This window comes from Mastigoproctus giganteus, chromosome 8, assembly GCF_048544385.1.
Source record: "Mastigoproctus giganteus isolate SK-2022 chromosome 8, ASM4854438v1, whole genome shotgun sequence".
Taxonomy (NCBI): Eukaryota; Metazoa; Arthropoda; class Arachnida; order Uropygi; family Thelyphonidae; genus Mastigoproctus; species Mastigoproctus giganteus.
Window position 1 is genome coordinate 45,113,103 of NC_143582.1, and position 25,248 is coordinate 45,138,350.

Consider the following 25,248-nt stretch of genomic DNA (forward strand, 5'->3'; position numbering starts at 1 on the left):
ATCACATAGATAAAATTGCTCCCAATGCATGGCTCACGAGTGGGACGCTCTTCTCCCGAGACTGAAAGATTCATGCTTGCCATCCAAGACCAGGTAATCAACACCAGAAACTGTAGAAAATACATCACCAAGGAGCCCGGAGTGTCCGATAACACATGTCAGTGATGCTACCTGGCCTCAGAAATGATCCAGCACGCTAAAACAAGCTTCTGTTATGTATTACCATGTAATTCGCATCCCTCTTCTCCCATTGGCTGAATAAATATCACTAGGACAAAAATTATTTTAATGTATAGAAAGATAATAATAAAAAACTGTATATATCACCAATCTCCAAGAAACCATGTTTTAAGGATGATTGCTAAAGAACTTGATGTGGAAATTATAAAGATCCAGCCACAGGCAGCTTGTAGCTTGCAGACGGCAATTTTGGTTTGGAGGAATTATCCCACTTTGTGCAAACAATTTGAATCAGAAGTTAAATATTGCCGTCATTGCCGTCTAAATATTGCAGAACATTTACAAAGTCGCAACATCACTATAGTAAAAGCAGATAAATAAATTATCCGAATTATCAATGCTATTGCTAGTTTGGTAAATTCTGAAGAAAATTATGAAGCTAAAATTGAGAGCATGTTGAAGTCAAAAGAATTTGAAGGAATCAAAATCAAAAGTAAGAACCCATTTAAAAAAATTACCTGGTGACCAGTTATTAAACTGCATTGTTTTTTCATTAAAGGATCGGTCATTAATGCAATAGTACCCTTGGTAGGTATTTCCATTTTAAATTAAATAAAGAAAATAATGATATTATTGATGATGAGGAATTAAAAGAAACTTTAAACATATGCTACTGAGAAATGTGGAATATGGAAGAACTTTTGTCTCCATGGCAAGAGGGTGAAAAACGAATAAGAAATTTAAGTTTTCTAATAAAATATGAAATAAAAATTAATGATTTTAGAGATTTTGTCGAAGATAGTTTATCTTTAAAATCGAGTGAAATTCCCTTTTCAGTTAAAAAAGCCAGAAACATCCTTGAAACCATTGCGATTAGCAGTGCTGAAGCTTAGTGAGTTGTCAGCGTAATGAATAATATTGTAACAATAAAAAGAACATTTTTGACAATTAAACGCATGGCAGATATGATGACCAGACATGTGCAATGTAACAAAAATGCGAGACAAAAAAAGAAATTGTTGACAAATACTTGTATTGTTGCAATCATACTTACTGCAGTAGTATAGTGTAGGAAGTACGATTGTGATGTCACACTATTCAAAAATTCTGAAAAGTTGGAACTCGAGATATCATACTGATGAAAAAAATGCATCACATGTTCTAATCACATGACTAGTGAGTGCTTGGCACAAACTAGTATTGTGAGCGTGGGAAGTGCCACTGGTGGATGCTGCAGATGATGTCACTTCCATGACTGATCAGTTTTACTTTGTAGGTACCCCCCAAGGATGTTTCACATCAAAAAGCTGTCAAAACTGCGAGTCCATTGTTAAAATATTCACAGCTCACCACTGAACACAGCCCATGTATTTACTTGTTCCATGATGATTCCCAGCAGTTCTTGAAATCCTCAGCACTCTGCTTTCCAGGCTGCTGCTAATTGCAGTAGAAGACTTGCAATTATCACTTTCACCTCTGCATGTGGCTGCTGTTAGTCTGTGTATCCCCTGAAGCTAGTAGTTTTCCGACCAACCTAACACTGCCTTGATAGCGTTAGCAAATATTCTTGCATCCTTTCTATTTAAGTGTTTCCCATCCCTATAGAAGCAGTCTCTCCTGTTAACAAGCACAGATCATGCTGAGAATAATCATACATTAAATGAAGCATATATTTTTCCAGTGGCACTCACTACCCATTTCCAATCTCTCTCTCTCTCTCTCTCTCTCTCTCTCTTTCTCTCTCTCTCGTTGCCTTCAGCTATCCTAGTGATGTCAGACTGATTACCAACTGTAATTAGCAAGAGCAGGTCATGCTAAGTTAAAGTTTACTGAATAACAGCACTAAAAACAAGAAATTCACAATTATAATGTAGCCAAAGCTATAGGGCCTCAAGTCAAATTATAAGATATTTTCAGGAATACTTTATTCTTGCATCTTTTTTTGCATACAGCAAGATTTAAACTAGATAGCTAATACAGAAATCTTAATTATCTTGTAATAAGTTGCCTTGGTATTGCACCACTTTTGTCAATCAGATGGCCTCACCAAAAGGCTAATTAGTGATTTGTTTAAAAGATAAATTCTACAATAGCTTGTTTCAGGAGTTACAGGTCCCCCATCAAATAGTAGGTGGTCTAATGACACCACTCAAACAAAATAGATAGATTTAGCTGTAAGAGAACTTTAAAAATCTGATTTCATATACTGCATAGCAGCTTACATCGAACAATTTCTTTACAACTGCTGTTTTCTTTGCATTTTTTATCTGATGAAGGACAGGTGTTCTTAAAGCCAGTTAAGTTTTAAGAACTGGCATATTAATCTTTTAGAAATGACATTTGTTCAAATGTAATGCAATACCAGTGCAAATGCAAGTTTGTTCTTTTGTGAGAATTAAGACCATTGCATTATGTATGCATTTTAAGTCTTGCTGATTACAAAAACAGTTTAAAGCATCTTATTATAAAGGGAGAAATGTGACCTGTTTTTGTATGGATTCTTAAAAGACAAAGGCAGTTGCTGATGCGAGTGCCAGATTTGTTGTCTTAATATTTCTGGATTTTAAAGTGTTTTTTTTTTTTTTTTTTTTTTTTTTTTGTAAAATGTGGAAAACTTTACATGGTTTACTGTAATATTAACTATTATAAGCATATCTGAACAACACAAATCGAAATAAAGCACAAGAGGTGATTAATACCAGATTACTAGCTGAGCTATGCATATGTGACTTTATGCATAAGAGCTAAGTTCCGTGAAATAATCAGTATAATGTTTTCATGGATGAACAAGCCTATACTCACCAGGTATGAGCTCCCTGGGGTTGTCATGGTTAGCTATCTGATATAAAAATTTTTTTGCTTTGTCATTTGTTTTTATTTGTGGCTATTTCTATATTATCAATAACTTTATTTATTCAAGTTAGCAGAAGTGTTGACTTTTGTCAATATTATGAATAAAGAGCCATAAATTTTCATATTTATTTTCAGATAAAAGCAGAGAGATGCCTTATGGTATGCCTTATTCTACACCAACAGAAGATGCATTATCACAGGTAAGGCATAAATTTGTGGAAGAATATTATTAATTATCACTGGCTATAGCAAAAGGTCAATCTGAGAAGAAATTGGGGCAGGTTGTTGCTGTTTATGATGAGGGGTTGATTGGGTGACAGAGGGTGATTATAAATGGGCACTGTTATCCTTAGACTAATGTTATTTGTAAAGTCCCTTGTGGTTGATGCTGGGCCCCTTACTGGTTACAGTATTTATTAAAATTTGATAAAATGCACATCAGACTTTTATGAAGTGCATACCCCAGACAAGCATACACTTTGTTAAAGAAATGATATTGGTTGCTTTTATAAAATATACAGTTTTATACGAATGCACAATATTTGCAATCTCAAATTTTTACACATCAGTTTATAAATCTGTAACAATATAATGTGAATAATTCCCATTAGTATTGGCAGAAATGTGCCTAAACAACATTAAATCTAAACCAGCAATATTGAAAATCAAAGCAGAGCAGTATATTTTTATTTATATAGGTTATTATCATGTTTTTCATTATAATTTTTAGAAAAAATTCAAAGTCCACTTAGACTGTACAATTCTAATATGTGGTATTGATAGATACAACCAAATCTGCAGCCGACCGGGCTAGCCGAGTGGGTAAAGTACCTGCCCGGCAACCCAAAGGTCGCGGGTTCGATTCCCGCCTCGTGCTTGGATCAAAGTACTGCAAAAACCTTGGGAGGTGCAATATGGCCACAGAAGCCGATGAGGCAACAACTACCAAATCAAAAAAAAAACAAAAAAAAACCAACCAAATCTGCATATTGCACATAAAAGCTCGCTCACTCACTCACTCACTCACTCAAACCCACGATCCTAACAATATTTTTAAACAGAAAATTGCGGACATATTGGACATATGCAGAGGCTGACATACTGGTAAAGAGTGTGTTGGAAGTCAGCTAATTGCTAATCAGTAGGGGCATGTGCATTATAGCACTCATAGGGAGGCTGTATATTGTCGATAAGGCTCAACAACGAGGTTGCAGTGATGCATCTCTAAGCTCATGGACCATATTATTGAGGTAGGAAGATCATACTGGCCACACCGTATGGATAATTGTGTTTATTTCTAGGTTGTGGGCAGCCAACATGGTGTGATGTGGTTTGGAATTATTGTATTGAAATTGCCCATTTCTCTTGCACAAGGTCTCACGTGTGGAGTTCATGGTGTTAGCTCTATACTTTTCTGTTGTTAGTTATTGTGTTCCCTGATGTCTGCTCAAATCTCCCTAAGTATATAGTGCATCAGTTGGAAAACAAGACTAATGTTATCAGCATTGCTGGTATTTTCGTGCCCTGGGCAGAATGATTTTTTGGTGCCGTTTACTGAGATATATATATATATATATATATATTTACTTCATTGTTTTTCTGTTTTGGCACCCTTTAAAGAATGGTGCCCTGGGCAGGAGTCCTGATAGCCCATACCTTAATCCGACACTGGTTATGAGATGAGTTCTGGTGCTGCCATCTATTAGAAGTAAACATTAAATGAAAGAGTGATTGTTCCTCGAGTGCTGCAGTCAAGGTCAGCGGAAATTGTCACCATTTCAGAATGTAGTGTGAGCTGAACTGCATGTCTCTTGTCTCTCCTTTGTCTGTGTTGTGGAGAGACAATGAAACAAATCACAAACATCTCAAGTTTTTGTTTGACTGGGAAAAAGTGCCACAGACAATTAAGCAAGTGAATGGAGAGAATTGTCTATTTCATGTACATGCGTTTCAGTGGCACAAATGTTTCGCCCATGATGAGAATCACTAAATCCCATGATGAGAATCACACAAATTTGATGGTGCAGTGAATTCATTGAGACCACCAAAAGAAAACACAGCTTCCTGAATTCAATCGTTATGGGTGATGAGACATGGTGCTTTCAGTATGACCCCTCAACGAAGCAGCAGAGTGGAAGTTGGCAAAGTTTCCCAAAGCCAAAAAATTTCATCAAGCTGGGTCAAAAATCAAAACTGTGCTCATCACTCTCTGCGATAGCCAAGGAATTGTGCACAAAAGGTTCATGCCCAATGTCTAAAATGTTACTGTTGCCTACTATTATTATTGTTATTGGCTATATGGTGCAAGGAAGCCTGAGGCTTTTGCTGCATCAGCCAAAAAAAAAAAAAAAAAAAATTGAGAGAGAGAGAGAGAAAGAGAAAAGTAGAAGGGAATCACCAGGAAAGAGAAGAATGATGATATCTGCTCAGGACCCTGGGTGTGCAAAGCCCATACTAACCAGATGTTAGCCCCTGGGGTTAAATATCTGGATGTTTTGAAACATTTTTGCAGAGAATCTGTTGTGTGCAGCCTTCATATGGAGAAGACTGTAGTTGGTTACTCTTGCATGACAACACACCATACCACAAAGCTTTTATTGTTTGGGAGTTTTTGGCTAGGTAAAAAGTTTGTATTGTCACACCCACTGTATTCACTTAACTTAGTCCCATGCAGCGTATTTTTGTTTCCAAGGGCTCAAGGCACTGAAAGGCCATTATTTTCATGATGTCAACACTATTCAAAGAGCTGTAATGAGAACATTGAACAGTATACCAGCTACAGCCTTTCACCAGTTGTTCCAGTTGTGCAAGGAGGTCGACTGGAAATACTGGTGAAAGGCTGTAACTGGTATACTGGTATCAGTAATCACAATAATATTGCGATTGTAACATGCAGTGCGTAGACGTGAGGAGAAGTTACTTTGAATAAACTAAGATTAGTTTATTTATACATGAATTATTATTTTTTTCTAGCATCAATCTCATTTTCCAATTGCCACACTGTGTATTCCTTTTCAATAATGTTATCATGGAACTGACGTGTTCCTAGTTCCTTCTGGATGAGTGTACATTTTGGATCATCACACTGTATGGCGAATCTGTATTTTTCACTAAGAAGTACATTCATTTGTGTTTTAGAGGTAGACACAGACATTGCTATGATAAGTGCGAGGTTTGAATGTAGTCGAGATGATATTTTCAACCTAGCCCTTTGTACCAACAAACAGGTCTTTTAGTATCAGTCCTGGATGCTTGGAACTGTTTCCAAAGTCTGTGGTCTATTTCCTGATTAACGTTGAGCCATTAGGCTACAACTGCTTGATGCTGACCAATTTCAGTGGCATAGCAATATCAGTGTTTTAATGTCTCTCCAGTTACAAATATTCATGCATGTGATTCTTTTCATATATTCTTTATACACTGATATACCAATATTGAGGTGGTTGTTGTTATTTGGTTTTTAGGAGCATTAACAACTAAGACCATATTGCTTCGGGGATATGCGGTGGTCATTCCCTGACCTTTCCACATCCTCCGATTTGGTGGTCACGGGCTCGAACCCTAGTCTAATCAAGAAGCATGTGCCATGCACTGCTGCTCCTGTCCACTTGGCTACGGAGGTGCCCAATATTGAGGAACACATTAATCTGCATGCAGTATGTGAATCCGAAATACTTTGGGTACGTAATGATTCATTCATTACATGTTTACATGTGCAGGATGCATTAAAAAGCAATTACAGTAGACTCTCGATTTTCCGGGATAGATGGTAAAAAACAAATCCCAGATAATCGATTTTCCGAAATACAGAAGTTAATCCAAAAATACAGAAGTCCCCGACATATGTAAGAGATACATTCCAGGACTTCTTACTTCGTTGAGTTTTACATAACTCAGGAATGACTAGTAACATATTGCTACTATATTATTATTGACAAATCTGAATTCAGTGCAATAATTGTTAATGTTTGACCGTTTTTTGCATTTTTATTATTTTAATTTTCTGATCCACTTTCCTTTTCTTGGTAGATTTACTAGTATCCTTTTCTTGGTAGATTTCGCTTTCCTTTTCTTGGTAGATTTACTAGTACCGCTGTCACTTATTCCCTTAATCGGCACCATGATAACGGTCAAAATTAAATTTTCTGAAAAGAACTTCAAAGGGTTAAGGCGAAAACTTACTATTATCACCCCACACGAGCTCATATTTTACTAAAGCACATTTCTGGAGGTCAACAAAAAAACAATAAAAATAATTTGCACTTTCTGTTTTATTGGGCATTTCTGTTAGTGCAACCTATTATAAACAGGTAGTAAACTCGATCTTATTGCATTTGCGATGATACCGATAGCTGGAATTCTGTTGGTTTTTACGTTATTATGGTGAAGTGTGTGTGTGTGTGTGTGTGTGTGTGTGTGTGTGTGTGTGTGTGTGTGTGTGTCCCCTTCACTGAAATCTTCAGTCATATAAAAAAAAACCCCCTAAAGAATTGTAAAAAAAATTGAATAGAAATCTCTTCATTCATGTTTTTTTTCTTGTTACTCCGATCTCACAAAGTGAGATCGGAGTAACAAGCAAACAAGTAACTTTGATTGTCGTTATTGATTGCTTATTATTATTTTTTGTTGTTGTTTTAAATTTTACAATTCTAAAAAAATTTTTTAAAAATTGAGTGAAAAGAAATTTACGTAAATCCAAAGTTGCGTAAGTCGGGGACTTACTGTATTGAAAAATGTTCAGCAACTTACATAAAAAATATGGCGATAGGTAAAAAAACTTACCACGTACTACTCATGTGTCCAATACGATGCTTGCCTTTATTTTTTACGATGTTGCCTATGGTTTGGTTACCAACATTATAATGGTTCATTAGAGATTTAACAGATGCACTGTTTTCAAACTTTCAATAATTTCAAAATTTACTATAAAAAAAAATTTCGACAATTCTGACATAGCGAAACAAAATTTGTCTTTTTGCGGTGTGACAGAACACAACAAATCGACGCGATGCACTAAAATAAACGAAACATTTGGTTTTTTTTTTTTTTTTTAAGTGGCGAGAATGAAGACAGTGGGGGTTGCAAGATAATAGGCACATTAATCACCCAGTGATGACTTATAATGCCGCTTCTTGTCGCTTATTTACAACTTACAAAATATCTGTTTATACCTATTCTAGTTATTACTTTAATTTTATGATTTCTGGTTGGTTTTTTTTTTTTTTTTTTAATTTGGAGTCTTGAAGTATCCCGGTTAATCAGATTCCAGTAAATCAAGAGACTGCCGTATACTGGTTAAGTTTTAGAAGTGATTGTACATTTTGGATCATCACACTACATATATGGCAAATTGTTGCAGAGATGGGGGATCCTCCCAGTGCCATCAGACAATTAATATTGTATGGCAAATCTGTGCGAATCTGTGCATCACACTATCTGTGGCATAACAGTGCTTTTTAAATATAGTCATGATAATGAACATAAGGTTAACTGATATGCATTAATGTTCAAAAGTTAAGTTATAAGTGTTTTTTTCTTTTTTCTTTCTTTTTTTTTTAATATGACTGTTTTAATTTTTACGTTAAATTTTGTGTTATGATGTAAATTAACATGGTAAATCAGAATATGATTTTGAGTCTGGAACATTTAAATCAGGTAGAATACATATGTATTGCAACAGTACTAGATATTTTTAATATAAATTAATACAAGTGCATATGATTAGGTTTTCCTCATGCAGTATAGATATTTGGAAGTTTCTGAGTGGTAATAATTATTGACAAGATAATGGCAGGACAGTTGGAAGTTCATGTGGCTAGAGCCTTAAATATGTCAAAAATGTCAACTAGTTTTAGAATGGGTAATGATGCAAGAAAATAGGCCTATTCTGTGTACACACTCCACAAAGATCCACAAAGACAGAGATAACGAAATTATTTGTGTCACGGCAGACCTCAAGAAATGCGGCTACCCCCAGAGGGTGTTGGACAGAATTATTAGAGGAGCGGAGTCCACCCGTACTGAGCCGTTCGCCCCTGTGAGCATTGCATACATTCCCTACTATCCGGGCCTTTCAGACCACATTGCATGAATAATTCGGGGGTGCCAGATACGCTGTGTGCAACTCCCAGGACGGAGCTTGTACACAGTGATATCCTGTGTCAAAGACCCCATAACGAAAGAAGCCAATAGTGGAGTGGTATACAAAATTAAATGCCCGGATTGTGGGGTGCGTTATGTAGGTGAGACGGGGCGACGACTGAAAGACCGTTTGGGGGAGCATATGAATGCAATAAAGTCCGCAAACTATGTTAAGTCTGCCGTGGCAGAACATTTCTGGGAGAAGCAACATCAAATCTCCCCGGAGGATGCTGTCATCACGGATCATGCACACGGGGTTCTGGGACCGTAAATGGCTTGAGAGTTTACGTATTGGGGCAGCTAGCACTTCCATTAATAGAGACAAGGGTGTACGCTTACATGCCCTCTTTGAAGCCATGGTTCTTGGGCAAGATGAACGGTTTCAGCTAGCGTGCTCCCGAGCCATTTCCGGTTCCGGTGCATAAATGGGAAATTCTGGCCTTACTCCCGAGGAACCATGTGACGAGTGCCGTGGATCTGCTATTTTAAGGATGTGCCACACAGCAGGAATATGCTGTTGAGAAAGGAGACCGCTATCTCCGAAAGCTACAGTTGTTACGGTATTTTATTAATTGTTTTTATCGCTTTTATCATCATATTTTATATTTTTACGCTCGTATTTTATTTTATTGTAAATAAAGTGTTTTAGTTGCAGGATTGGAATTTGTTTATTTGAATACCGGCTGGTGTAAAGTCCAATTGTTCAATTTGAATTGTCCGAGCCTTGTAGGCCTATTTAGAGATATTCTTCCTCTTGCTCAGAATAATCACCTGAGAGGGCATAAATTCAAATTGGGGGAAAGACAGATGTAGGACAGATGTGCCGATATTTGCCTTCAGCCAGCGGGTAGTTGGTTGGTGGAACAGACTTCCATCCCTTGTTGTGGAATTTGATAGCCTAAATAAATTTAACGCTCAGCTGGACAGGTATTTCGAACGAACGGAGGGGTGAAGTGGAAGTTTTTTTTTTTTTTTTTTTTTTGCTGATGCTGCATAAGCTTGCTTTCTTGCCTCATATTCCTCTACTAAAGCTAAAATATGGTGAATATCATCATTTATTTAATGAATTAAAAAGACATTAAGTGTGATTTTTTAATACATTAGCATGAATCAAAAACTTACTTATATTTAAAAAAAAAAAAAAAGACCAAACATCAGTTAACAAGAACCAGGAATGAATAAGAGTTTGATTTCTGGAAGCAACATTTGACAATGTTACCAATAGAATGTCAGATTATAAGGAGGATGGGATAAAGAGGGCATTATTATTCATTTTAGCATTAGCATTAGTAGAGGCATATGATGCAAGAAGGCAAGCTTAGGCAGCATCAGCCAAAAGGAAAAAAAAAAAAAAAAAAACGCTCCAATTTCACTCCTCCGTTCGTTCCAAGTACCTGTCCAGCTCAGCCTTAAATTTATTTAGGCTATCAACTTCCACAGCAAAGGATGGAAGTCTGTTCCACCAACCAACCATCCGCTGGTTAAAGGCATACTTCTGCACATTTATCCTACATTCGTCTTTCCTCAATTTGAATTTATGCCCTCCCAAATGATTATTCTGAGCAAGAGGAAGAATTCCATCAGCATTGAGCATGCTCAAACCATTCAAGGCTTTATACACCTTAATCAGATCACCTCGCAGGTGCCTAGTCTCCAGACACTGTAATTTGCAAAATTTAAACCTTTCTTCGTAACAGCAACCGTTTGTTCCATTCACTAATCTTGTTGCCCTTCTCTGTACTCGTTCCAACAGCTCTACATCCTTCTTAAAATGAGGCCTCCAGACCTGTATACAGTATTCAAGGTACGGCCTCACCATTGCCTTATATAAGGGGATAATCACCTCCTTATCCCTGCTATAAAAATTCCTGTATATCATTGACAAGACGCTATGAGCTACTCTTGCAGACCGTCTGCACTGCTCAGAAAACTTCATATCTGCCTGCACAATTACCACCAGGTCCTTTTCGTTCTCTACCACTGTCAGTATAGTACCACAGAGTTGATATGTCACTTTGGGGTTGCTGCTTCCCATATGTAGTACTTTACATTTGTCAATGTTAAACTTCATTTGCCACCTCTCATCCTATCTACCCAACTTTTCTAGATTCTGTTGCAGCAGCGTATTGTCATTAGTGTCCTTAACAACCCTGCCAACCTTCGTATCGTCTGCAAACTTGGACATTAAGCTTGATATACCATCATCAATATCATTTATAAATACAGAAAACAACAATGGACCCAATACAGTCAGTCCTCGTATAGCACGATAGTTGTGTTCCTAGAAACCCTCGTGCAATGCCAAATCATGCAATGTAAACAACAGGCCCTATGGGAAAAATAGGGTTAGGTGCCAACCACCCAAGATTGAACACACATTTGTAACCAAAACATTACCAAACACAATAAATAATCGTAATAAAATATGTATTTTATTACGACTATTACGTAATAAAATATTGCTAGTGTGCTTTTGCTTCTATCGTAAGCAAACTTGTTTTTTGTTAGATTTTCTATCCATACAGATGACAGCCGTTCCATTTCTTCCAATTCCTTCTCTTTTAATCTAATGGATTTTAATTACACGTTGAGTTGTCCCTGCTATCAAAGTTGTTTTTATTTTCTCTGCATTCTTTGTAATTCTCGGGGTTGCCTCATTTAGGTCTGTAGCACGTGCAATATCACATGGTCTTTCATTTTGCTCAAAGCATTTCCCAATTTCATATTTTTCTTTATCGACAGAGGCGGACTGGCCATAAGCCTTACCGGGGAAATCCTGGTGGGCCGGAGGCCGGTGTGATTTTGGCCATAAACCATAGTATGAGGCCACTATAAATTTTCCCGGGTAAGAATTTTTGACCCAGTCCGCCTCTGTTTATCGATATTACTTTTGTTTTTCTATGTGAATCTGCAGTGTCTTCACCAGGATGCTTCCTTTTCACACCTTTTAAGTATTTTACTCATTTTTAGCGAATAAAGCACAATTACAAAACGAGGAGGCACGCTTGATACACGTTAACAAAGCTGCGTGCGTGTAGTAACAGAATAAACAACACCATAAAGGCAGAGATACACTATTAACACCTCACATTTTACTAAAGCAGATTTCTAGGGGTTACTATCATAAAACAACAAAAACAATTTCCAGTTGTTTTTCTGCTAGTGGAATCTGTTATAAACTGGTAGTAAACTCAATCTAATTGCATTTGTGATTATACCGATTGCTGGAATTATGTTGGTTTTTACATTATTATGGTGAAATGTGTTTCCCCTTCACTGATATAAAAAACAAATACATTTTCAGAATCTTCTCCATTCCTATCGTGTTGCGTTCAGTTGGGGTGATTCCGCGTTCGACTGCCCTTTCTTGTAAACACAAAGACGAATCGTGCATAAGCGAATTCGGTTCGTGTTGTATAAGATATCGTTCCCCTATTTATAAATCGTGTATGATCGAATCCGTGTAGTGTGAACACGTGTTATACAAGGACTGATTGTACTGAACCCAGAGGGACTCCACATTAGTCCATGATGAGCAGTGTCCATTGATTACCACTCTCTGTCTTCTCCCACTCAACCATCCCTTTATCCATAGCAGCAATTTGCCTCCAATGCCTCACTGCTCCAATTTGTGCAGCAGTCTTCCATGTTCAGCAGTATCAAAGGCCTTTCTAAGATCCAAATATATAATATGAAAGTTATTCCCTGCATTCAGTTCCTTTGTGACCACATCATTGAATCCAGTCAAATTGGTCAGGCAAGACTTTCCCTTAACAAAACCATGCTGTGTCTGGGCTATAACTGAAGTCTTGTCTAGATGATCCTGCAGTCCTTCTTTAACCAGTGCCTCCATTAATTTTCCTGGAACAGAAGTCAAACTAACAGGTCTATAATTACTTGTGTTGCCCTTTGATCCTCCTTTGTGAATTGGGGTCACATTTGCACATCTCCAGTCCATGGGTAGCTCCCCAGAGTCCAAAGAAGCTCTCATAATTATGGCTAAGGGTTTGCTTACTTCCTTTGGTGGCTCCTTTAATATAACTGTATAGATCCCGTCCACCCCGGGTGCCTTTTTTATGTTTATCTTCAACAATTTCTCCTCCATTTTCCTCAGTTATTACAAGATCATCCAGCTCACTGCCAGAGTTTAACTCACCTCTGGCATTCCCCTGCCTGAATAACTCCTCATGGGTGAATGTAGTTGCAAAATACTCATTTAGTTTGTTATCCACCTGAGCAGGAACATCAACAGTTGAACCATCAATATCCAGTGGACCAATCTGATTCATCCCTCTCCTTCTGGAGTTTATATAGGTAAAGAACTCTTTGTTGTTTTTCTTTGCATCCTTTGCCAAGGATTTCTCATAATCTGCCTTTGCCTGTCTAATCTCCTTTGTGACTTGGTTACCGACCAGCTTATATCTGAGCTGAATATCATCATTCTTCTCTTTTTTGCTTTCTTGGTGATTCTCTCTCTCTCTCTCTCTCTCTCTCTCTCTCTCTCTCTCTCTCTCTCTCTCTCTCTCTCTCTCTCTCTCTCTCTCTCAGGTTAATGCTGGAATTTTTTTTTTTTTTTCCTTTGGCTGGTGCAGCATAAGCCTCAGGCTTCCTTGCACCATATGGCTAATAATAAGCAATAAGTTGTGTCTAACGGCACCAGGGTTCCCCCCTATCTCCGCGTTGCTTTCATTGTGAGTGTCCAGTTCACTGGGAAGGCCAGAGATTTAAAAGTGTGTGGATCATATGAGTGTGTTATGTTATGTACCGTTGTTCCTCTGGCCATTTAGCCGCTGGACCCCAGCTGAGGCCCAACATTGCCCCGTGGAGGCAGATCAGGTAACGACTAGTTTAAATTTGCGCTCTGGCAGGTTCTGCCACCTAGTTTCCTGAGATTTCAGTGGCTAGGACCTGAAAAAAAAATTGCATTGTGATATTGCGCTAGAATTGGAAAAGCCAAAATGGTGGGTGAGCAGCGTAATTTAGATATGGTTATTTTTGGCGTGTGGGGCATTCGCTTGCATACAGATAGTTGGGTAGGGAGAATTGAGATTGGTGGGATAAAGACAGAAGAATAAGGTCAATAGGGAAGACGACCCCAGTGGAATCAGTGGGGCATGTCCTTGCCTCACCAGAGGGAAGAGTGGGGTCGGCAAGGAGGGGAGGAGATAGAAAAGCCGTAACCCTTCCCTCTCGCCAGGGTGAGGGAGAAGAAAGGGCCGAATAAGGGAGCTGGCTCAGATCGCCAACACGGCATGTATGCAGCAAAGCTGTGGCTTTGTCAGGTGCGCGACATTGTCCCATCCAATAGTTGGTCAGTGTTGGGATAGGATCCCGTCCACTGCTGGTCCAATAATCACGATGTCAGTGTCGGGTGGTGTCACTAATGGGACCTAGATCTCATCCAGTAAAGTCATAGTCATTGTTGTCCGAGTTCCAGTGTTGAGTCTAGGGAAGTTGTGGTAGTGCTCGTAGTCTGGTTAATCCCGGGGGCTCACATGTGGTGAGTATGGGCTTGGCACACCCAGAGTCCTGAGCCGGATATCATTATTCTTCTCTTTCTTGGTGATTTCTTTCTACCATTGTCTGTCTGTCTGTCTGTCTGTGTCTCTTTCTCTCTCTCAGGGTAACTCGGGGAATTTTTTTTTTTTTTTTTTTTGACTTGCAGCATAAGCCTCAGGCTTCCTTGCACCATATAGCTAATAATAATAATAATAATAATAATAATAACAGTTCGTGCGCAAATTGCGAGGGTGCTCTGTAGTACTCCCCCTCCCACAGTACAAGGTATTCCCAATCCTTCGGGTTGAAACATATTTTTGTTATAAAGTGGGATCTTATATCCTCAAAGAGAGGGGATATTCATGCAACAGATGTGTCCCTGTCTGGTTTTCACCGCAGTGGCATAGTGGTGATTCTTTTATTCTGAAGGTCGAAAGTTTGGCATTAAAAGAACTGTGCCCCATTAGAGGAAGGTGGTGTAGAGCCTTGGTGAAAACCAGGCTGGCTGGTGGGCGTAGACTTGGGTAACGTCTGGGATAAATTTCTGGCTTATGGTGCCTTTAGTTGATTCTGCCCGTCGGGACTGCCAGGTTTGCTGGAGATATGGTTGATAAGACGTTTTTTTTCTATGTTGCTGTTGTTGGCTGGATCGGTAGTGAAGCCGATGCAGGATACACTTTAACCTCTGGATAGTTGAAAGAGCATGCCGCAGCGGACAATTTCCAAGTCTAGGGAGAGTGATCCCGCCAGGGCCTGCAGCGCATGAGAGCTGACAGTGCAGCACACTCTTGTGATGGTGAGCAAGATGCTGCGCTGTATTGATTCTAATTTCCTTTTGTTGACAATCGTGGTTGCTTTGTTGTTCCAAATCCCTGCAGCATATGAGACGGCTGGGATGAAAAAAGCCTCGTAAAAGAGAGACAGGGTCCTTTTCCTTAGTCCCCAATCTTTTCGTGTGACTCTTGCTATGAGGGCTGAGTAGTTCCTGATCTTTCTCTGGAGATAGACGAGGTGTGGGGTAAAGGATAAGTTTTTATCCAATATGATTCCGAGGTATTTTAGTTCTGTAGTTAGTTCAATCATGGTTCCTTCTATTTTGATTTGTGGTGGCCTTCTCATGCCGAGAGACTCCTTGAGGAGTATTGAGGATGTCTTGGCTGGTGATATCGTTAGGTGGTTCTGTTTCGCCCACGTTTGCAGGGAGTCAATTGCCCAGTTTGCAGTGGCTTCCAGTTGTGCCCGGCTGTCTGCCTCCAGCATCAGGACAAGGTCGTCTGCAAAAGCTTGTGCATCTGCCCCATTGAGATTCTGATTGAGGAAGCCGTCCATCACCAGATTCCAAAGGAGTGGCCCTAGGATTGAACCTTGTGGGCACCCCCGGAAGATAGGCCGAGTAAGTTGAGAGTAGGAAGCACATACTGAGATCCTTCTATCAGATAGGTAGGTTTTGATACAGTGGTACAGGTTATTGGGGATATTTGCCTCCCGGAGTCTACCGAGGACACTTAGCCACCAGAGTGAGTCAAATGCCCCAGCAAAATCGACAGAGATCATCAGGAAATATTTGTGGTTACAGTTAGTAGCTGCGGTTATATACGTTCCAAGGTGTCTACAGTGGAGCAGCCTCTACGAAAGCCAAATTGTTTGGGGGATCGTAGCCCTGCTTCTAGGTAGTGGGTTTCTATTCTGTTGTGGAGTAAATGTTCAAATAGTTTGCTCAGAACTGGTAATAGTGCTATAGCTCTGTACAACTCCGGAAGTTCCTGTGATTTTGTCGGGTTCTTCAAGATTAGTCGGATCTGTGCAGATCTCCAGTCGTGAGGGAAGTAGCTTGCAGAGACAGTGGTTGAACAAATTTAGGATAGTTGTTGGGATGTATTCTACGGCCTTTTTTGCGATCTCTGGTTCCAGATAGTCTTCACCAGGCGTCTTCTTGTTTCGTATTTTGGCGGTCGCCAAGTAGAGGTCTGCTAGTGTGAATGGGTCTTCGCATTGTACTGGGTTTTGCGTTTTCTTCGCAGAGACGGAGCTGCTCCGGGGAGTAAGCTGTGGGGAGTTGCCGAAAGATGGTATTGAGGATATTTTCTATTGATTGGTGCCATGATTTTATATAGAAGCCAACAGGCGTTTTAGTTGAGGGAACTACCTCTCCTTTGGGTAGCTTGTTCATTGCAACTTTATATACAACCCCCCCCCCCAGGGGTACTCGTTCCCGGTAGTTGAAACTAGCATTTCCCAGAATCATTTCTTCCATGTTCTGATCAAGATGGTATATTCATTCCTGACCTTGCGTATTGCTGTCTGGGGACCTGCACCTCTGCCGCCGGCCAGTTTCTTCTTGCTTGTTGAAAATTTTTCCTGTGTGTATTTGCCTCGTGTCGGAGTCTCCGAAGCTCTGGGCACCACCAGGGGCCCGTGCCTGGGAATAGTTTCTTTTGAAGGGTGCATTTGCAGCCTCTAGTTATGTTTACAATTGCGTATTGGTGTTGGTCTGGGGTAAGGGTTGCATAGTCAAAAGTTTAGACAGAGCCAGTCAGTGCTTCTTGAAATTGTTCCCAGTTGGCCTTGTCAACGGCGAATCTGTTGGTGGTTATTCTAGGTGTGGGTTTTCTGTAAAGGACACGGTGCATCTGGAATGTAATAACTCTGTGGTCAGAGGTTGTCCAATCCTCTCTGACCTTCCATGAAGATATATGTCCAGCATCGGAGTGGGTAGCAAAGCTTACATCTATTGTTGCTTCCCATAATGTGCTTGAGAAGGTGGGCGGAGAAGGATATTGGCTGGTTTAGTATTGCCAGGCTATTGTTGGTGAGTAATCCTTCGAAGCGTTGGCCATTAGCAGTACCACGTCGGTCAGGGGTTGCACTGTGCCAAGCTGGCAACCTGCAGTTAACATCTGCACAGACTATTACTTTGGCGTTGGGGAGTTCATGGAGGACGTTTTGCAGGTAATGTATTGCAGGGAGAATGTCTTCGCCGGGTCGACAGTATAATGATATTGCATAGAATTCTCCTAATGGGGAGATGATTTGGGCACAGGTGGCCCATTTATTGCAGAGATGTGTTATCTTTGTTACCGTGAGGTCAGGATTGCGAACTATCAAGGCTGCCCAGGGGTATCTCCGTCATGCTGAACTATTTTATACGTGAGAGGATAGCCTTTCACCTCTTTCTTGTGCGTGTAGGGCTCCTGGAGGAAGGAGGACATCAAGATTGCCTTCATCGGCCTTCTTCTTTAGTTGCGAGGCAACAGCTTTAGCCTGTTGTGCATTATGTTGAGCAAATTTTATTGTGTTTACATTATTGCTTTTATGAAGAGTTCCCATAATCGGTTCTTGATTATTGAGCACTTTTGGCTTTTATGTAGACGGGGCAGTTTCTATCTCTAATGGAGTGATTTGCTGGTAGTTTTAAGGCTTTGCAGTTTGTGCACACTGGTCGGGCGGTTTTATTAGGGCAGGAGTTGTACTTGTGGCCTATGCCTGCACAGTGCCCACAAGTTGGGGAGATTTGTGGTTGTGCACACACATATGTGTGCTATGGCCGAATCGGCAACACCGTAAGCATTTGGGCACAGCCATGTGCTTTCTAAAGCGGCGACTGCCCCAATTGATGTAAATCTGTGTCTGTTGGCTGATTATCTTCTAGGCTCTTGGGGCTAACGGAATGTCTTGCTTCAGGTTTCTTCTGTAGATTTCGTCCTGTAGTTGGGTTGGGGAGAGGTCACTTCCAGTGTCATAAATTACAATGCTCGGTCCCTTTCCCTTGGGGATCTCTGCATGGAGACCCAGGGAGGGCACTTTCGGTTTTTCAATGATTTTATTCACCTCTTCTTGTGTCTCAGTTTCAACAATGACGCCGATGTTGCAAGTCTTCCTCATTGATTTTATCCTGGTGGTTTTAAAATCTTCACCAAGGTTAGTAATTACCGAGTTTTTCACTTCGCTTGTGTGGTGAGTCTCTGGTGTGGCTGGCTTTAAGATGACCAGATGTGGGCATTGTAGTAGGGACCCCCTTCTTCCTGCTGGGGGGCAGCAGGAATTAGCTGTTGCTCTATTGTTATGGTGGTCCTTAGCGCTTGGGCATATGTGGGGACGTGCTGTGGCATTTTGATTCCCCCACAATCAGTATAAGCCTGGGGCTTTGCTCTTGCTCTTTCACTCTCTAGGAAAGTTTCTGTCAGGAGTGTGTCCAGCTTATTCCACAAGTTGACGATTTGGGCTCTAAGCCCTGTGTTCACCCTGTTGGTTTGCTCCTTGAACAGGGTTTCCAGAGCAGCCTTGAGGAACATTGATTTCTCATGGTGCCCTCTGGCAGGGTGGGATCCAGAGGCAGTTCTAGTTGTTTCTCCTCGCTGGCATCTTTTTGACTTCGCTGGTTGTCGTGTATTTCTTTTGACTCCTTAGGTTCAATGTGTGAGTGTGTCTCCTGCTGCGAATTTCGCACTATTCCCTTTCTATTCTTTCTCTTGCTTGTCTGGGGGGCCCCGGAGCGGAGGTCCACCGCTTCATCCTGGTGTTCGATGATAATGGGATCATGGTTTGGGTTTTGCTGCATGGTGTCCTGGTTATTATCAGGTTTTCCCTCCCTTTCCGTTCCCGTGAAAGGGCTTGTGAAAAGGTGCAGATTGTCACTGGTAGCAGGTCTGTAGGTGGAATAGCGGCTGAACAGTCCATCAGCGAGGTTTTGTGCTGGCCCCCACTGTCCACAGGTGGTGGGGGGAAAACAAACAAATGTTAGAATGCACCTAGAGCAGTGGAATTAGTTCCCTAAAGCGTTTTTTGGGTTGCTAAAGACAATGGGGATACCAAAAACACAATAGAATTCATGGAGAAGAGTGTTCCTCACCACAAAAAGTTTTATGGTGATGGGGAGTTCACTAAACAAATATTTCTCAGCTGTTTAAGACAGTTAAAAGCACAAATTGTTGGAGCTCTCTTTCAGCCCGATAAAAACACTGTTGGGGCACCCTCCCCAGTCAAGTGCACACTACCAATGTGGCCTCCGCATTATAATCGGTGCCTCTCTATGGCCCTGCTGCCAGCCACATGGTGACCATTGTAGTCTGGCGAACAAAGGACACAGATAAAAATTCTGGTAATTTGCTAAATTCCTAAAAGTTTGTGTAGTGTGAGTTAGTTGGAAGCAAAGGTATAATTAGAATTAGTAGAGGCATGTGATGCAAGAAGGCGAGCTTATCCTGAAAAAGGCCTCTGAGGTTGGGAAAATTCATATTTTAGTATTAAATCAGCTCACACCAACCATAAGAATAAGTATTTACTGTAACTAAAATATTTATTTGCATATTAAAATAAAATAAATATTTACAAAAACTGCTATTATATTAAATATACATGTAAAAACATTAAAACTGTGATAAAATCCTTGAGATAAAATACACTAAAATAAACCGGATTAAAAGCGATAAAAACGATAAAAATCTCTGGAGCTTTCGGAAGCTTGCGCTCCCTTCCTCAGCAGTAACAAAACTTCCTGCAGCACGTCCATATATATAACAGGCTCACGGTACCTATACACGTGGTGCAGTCGGCGCATGGTCTGAACTGGAAGCGGAAATAGCTCGGGAACGTGTTAAGCAAAACCGTTCATCCGTACTTAGGATAATAGTTTCAAACAGAGGATGCATACCTCTGTCCCTATTCATAATATTGTGGTCGGATGAACAGATTCGTAGGCTCTCGAGCCATTTACGGTTCCAGAACCCATGCGCTCGATCCATGATAACCGCATCCTCTGGGGAAATTTGATGCTGCTTCTCCCAAAAATGTTCGGCCACAGCAGACTTATTGTAATCAGCGGTTTTTATAGCATTTGCATGCTCCCCCAGACGATCCTTGAGCCGTCGTTTTGTCTCGCCCACATTGGGAAAAAAAGAGATCTAGAAGTTCTCTGAGCAATGTAAACCGGTAGCCAGATGTCCTATCATGCAGTATTCAAGGTGTGGCCTGACCAAAGCAGCATCAAATTTCCCCAGAGGATGCGGTTATCATGGATCGAGCGCATGGGTTCTGGAACCGTAAATGGCTCGAGAGCCTACGAATCTGTTCATCCGACCACAATATTATGAATAGGGACAGAGGTATGCGTATGCATCCTCTGTTTGAAACTATTATCCTAAGTACGGATGAACGGTTTTGCTTAACACGTTCCCGAGCTATTTCCTCTTCCAGTTCAGACCATGCGCCGACTGCACCACGTGTATAGGTACCGTGAGCCTGTTATATATATGGACGTGCTGCAGGAAGTTTTGTTACTGCTGAGGAAGGGAGCGCAAGCTTCCGAAAGCTCCAGAGATTTTTATCGTTTTTATCGCTTTTAATCCTGTTTATTTTAGTGTATTTTTTCTCAAGGATTTTATCACAGTTTTAATGTTTTTACATGTATATTTAATATAATAGCAGTTTTTGTAAATATTTATTTTATTTTAATATGCAAATAAATATTTTAGTTACAGTAAATACTTATTCTTATGGTTGTGTGAGCTGATTTAATACTAAAAAAGGCAAGCTTATGTAGCATCAGCCAAAAAAAAAAAAAAAAAAAAACCTTTCTCATTTCACCCATCCATTCATGCCAAACGTTTGTCTAGTTCAGCCTTGAATTTATTTAAGCTGTCAACTTCCGCAACGACAGATGGAAGTTTGTTCCAGCAATCAATCACCAGCTGGCTAAAGGCAAATTTCTGCACATCTATTCATCAACTGTATTTCCTCAATTTGAATTTATGCCCCCTCAGGTGTAGAATCTGAGCAAGAGAAAGAATCCCATTAGTGTTGAGCTTGCTCAAATCATTCAAGGCCTCATACACCTCAATCAGATCATCTCGTAGGTGCCTAGTCTCCAGATGCTGTGATTTGCAGAACTTAGTCCTTTCTTCTTAAGAGCATCCCTTTGTTCCCCTCATCAGTCTTGTTGCCCTTCTCTGTACTCGTACTAGCAATTCTACATCCTTCCTAAAATGAGGCCTCCAGACATTGATAATGTTGAATTAAAAACATTGGGAAAAAAAGAGATCTAGAAGTTCTCTGAGCAATGTAAACCGGTAGCCAGATGTCCTATCATGCAGTATTCAAGGTGTGGCCTGACCATTGCCTTATACAGTGGGACAATCACCTCCTTATCCCTGCTGGCAAAATTCCTATATATCATTGACAAGAACCCGTGAGCTGCTCTTGCAGCCTTTTTTGCACTGCTCAGAAAACTTCATATCTGATTGCACAATTAACCCCAGGTCTTTTTCATTCTCCACTACGCTGAGTGTAGTACCACACGATATGTTACGCTGGGGTTATTACTGCTACCCATATGTAGCAGTTTGCATTTGTCAGTGTTAAATATAAGTTGCCACCTTTCAGCCCATCCGCTCAGCTTTTTTGGACCTTGTTGCAGTGCAGCACTGTCATTAACAACTCACAAAACATTTGTATCATCTGCAAACTTGGACATTAAGCTTGATATACCTTTATAAATATCATTGATAAATACAGTCAGTCCTCGTATAACACGTGTTTACATTACACGAATTCGATCATATGCAATTTATAAATAGGGGAACGATATCTTATATAACACAAACCGAATTCGCTTATACACGATTCGCCTTTGTGTTTACAAGAAATGGCAGTCGAACGCAGAATCACCCCAACCGAACGCAACACGATAGGAATGAAGAGAAGATTCTGAAAATGTATTTATGTTTCTTATATCAGTTAAGGGGAAACATTTAACCATAATAATGTAAAACCCCACACAATTCCAGCTATCGGTATTATCGCAAATGCAATTAGATCGAGTTTACTACCAGTTTATAACAGATTCCACTAGCAGAAACACAACTGGAAATTGTTTTTATTGTTTTATGGTAGTAACCCCTAGAAATGTGCTTTGGTAAAATGTGAAGTGTTAATAGTGTATCTCTGCCTTTACGGTGTTGTTTGTTCAGTTGCTACACGCCCGCAGCTTTGTTTATGTGTATCAAGCGTGCCTCCTTATTTTGTAATTGTGCTTTATTCCCTAAAATTGAGTAAAATATTTAAAAGGTGTGAAAAGGAAGCGTCCTGGTGAAGACACTGCAGATTCAGAGAGAAAAAGAAAAGCAATTATCGATAAACAGAGGCAGACTGGGTCAAAAATTCTTACCCAGGAAAATTTATAGTGGCCTCATACTATGGTTTATGGCCAAAATCACACCGGCCTCCGGCCCACCGGGGTTTCCTCAGTAAGGCTTATGGCCAGTCCGCTTCTGTCGATAGAGAAAAAATATGAAATTGTGAAATGCTTTGAGCGAAATGAAAAACCATGTGATATTGCACGTGCTACAGACCTAAATGAGGCAACGCCAAGAATTACAAAGAATGCAGAGAAAATAAAAACAACTTTCATAGCAGGAACAACTCAAAGTGTAATTAAAATCCATTAGATTAAGACACAAGAACTGGAAGAGATGCAACGGCTGTCATCTGTTTGGATAAAAAATCAAACAAAAAACAAGTTTACTTACGATAGAAGCAAAAGCATTAGCAATATTTTATTACGTAATAGTCGTAATAAAATACTTATTTTATTACGATTATTTATTGTGTTTGGTAATGTTTTGGTTACAAATGTGTGTTCAATCTTGGGTGGCTGGCACCGAACACTATTTTTCCCATAGGGCATGTTGTTCGTATTGCACGATTTTGTATTGCAAGGGTTTCTAGGAACACAACTATTGTGCTATACGAGGACTGACTGTACAGAAAACAACAATGGACCCAACACCGAACCCTGGGGGACTCCACTAATAACATCAGTTCACAAAGAGCAGTGTCCATTGATTACCATTCTGTCTTCTCCCACTCAACCATCCCTTTATCCATAGCAGCAACTTGCCCTTAATGCCATACCATTCCAACTTATACAATAGCCTTCCATAATGAGAGTGGAATGGCTTAGCAAAGGTGTAATGAGAGTGGAATGGGCAAGCAGAGGTGAATGTCTTATTTTGGTATTTTGGTTTGGTCCTACTTGGAGTAAGTGGGTGGGAACTAGGGCTTGCAAACCGGTTTCATAAAACCGGTTAAATCGGTTTTCATATTGAGTTGTTAAAACCGAAACCGAGCTTCTAAAACCGGATTCGAATATTTTCTTAGTTAGCCCTCGAATATAGTTTTTTGTTATGCACATTGTCTTTTATTTGTTCGTTTGTCTGGATCGTTCAACTGCTTTATGTTTTAAACATGTTTTTTATTTTATTTTATTTTAAGGTACGAATCACATGGGCAAGTGGCCCCAATCTAGGATGAAATACCTTTTATCTTCCCACCTGTATCATGGCACGATGCAGGTGTACTCATTTACGACTGAGTGAGTCGGAGCAATAGCGTAAAAGAAAATGCTCAACATTCCTCCATTCCATCTATCTTGTTCGCCAGGCAAGTTATGGAACGCGCCTTATTGATGGTTACCCACTAGAAATAGATTCGCTGAATATTGCATCAAATTTCAATAGAAAGTTTTTTGCTTCTTTATTCCTATTAAATTTTAACATTTGCGATCAAATGTTCTCCAAAAAGCAGCTTCACCAAATTTAGCTTTTATGTAATTTTTAAAATACAATAGATTTAATTGGGGAAAAAAAAAAATGCGAGTAAATAAATAAAAATTCTTTCGTGAAAATTTTGAAACTTGCCTCGTTTAGACTCTTCATTCAGTGCTTGCGGGAGTGACCCATAGTATTGTGCTTTTGTTATCTTCAATATTTTTATTTAAAATTGTTGGTGATATAAATTCCTACTAATTAATATTTATTAGTCTTAATATGTCTAAGATGAAATCAAATGTATGGAATTATTTTGCTCGAAAAAGCAAAGATGAAGCACAATGTTCGAAGTGTCAGAAGATAATGAAGTCGTCTGGAGGATCTACATCATCTTTGATGTTGCATTTAAAGAAAATGCATCCGATTGACATTAAACAAGATAACAGTGAGCCTCCCGTAAAAATGGTAAGAACATTAGAAAACTTTATCGTTAAAAAATCTATGGAAGAAGAGATTTCAAAATTAGCTGCTTTAGATGGATTTTCTTTTAATTCAATTGCCAAGAGTGAGTTTATACAATCAAGCCTTCACCTTCAGAGAAATAAATATGATAAATTACCACCAGCCTCAGTGAATGGAATTAAAAATATGGTTCTGAATTATTATAAAACTAAGAAAGAAGAACTCATTCAGCAATTCAAAAATTCATTGGTTTTGGGTGCACAGTATTCATTGACTCTAGATGAATATACGTCTATACAAAATAAAAGGTATATGAATATAAATGTGCATTCAAAGGACAATCATTGGTCGTTAGGTCTTATTGAGATTAATTGTTCACTTGATAGCAGAAAAACTGAGCAAATTGTGAATGGACACTTGAAGAAATTTGGTTTGAACTTGGATGAGGATATTGTTGCCTGCACCACCGATGGAGCAGCAATGATGATTAAGTTTGGCAAGAAAATTACGCCTAATCATCAACAATGTATAGCCCATTGTATACATCTGTCAGTTATATATGTACTTTATG

At 39.7% G+C, this 25,248-nt stretch overlaps 1 protein-coding gene across 3 annotated transcripts in view; it reads left to right on the forward strand.

Moving 5' to 3' along the window:
- LOC150081502 (transcription factor 12-like) overlaps nucleotides 1-25,248 on the forward strand; it is a 621,638-nt gene that overhangs the window by 25,061 nt on the left and 571,329 nt on the right. For all 3 annotated transcript variants that reach the window (XR_016547303.1, XM_090379956.1, XM_090379957.1), the window contains exon 2: nucleotides 3,169-3,233. Coding sequence is in view for 2 of the 3 variants with exons in the window: in XM_090379956.1 (XP_090236082.1) it covers nucleotides 3,169-3,233 (65 nt within the window). In the remaining variant the exon portion in view is untranslated. The remainder of the gene's footprint in view (nucleotides 1-3,168; nucleotides 3,234-25,248) is intronic.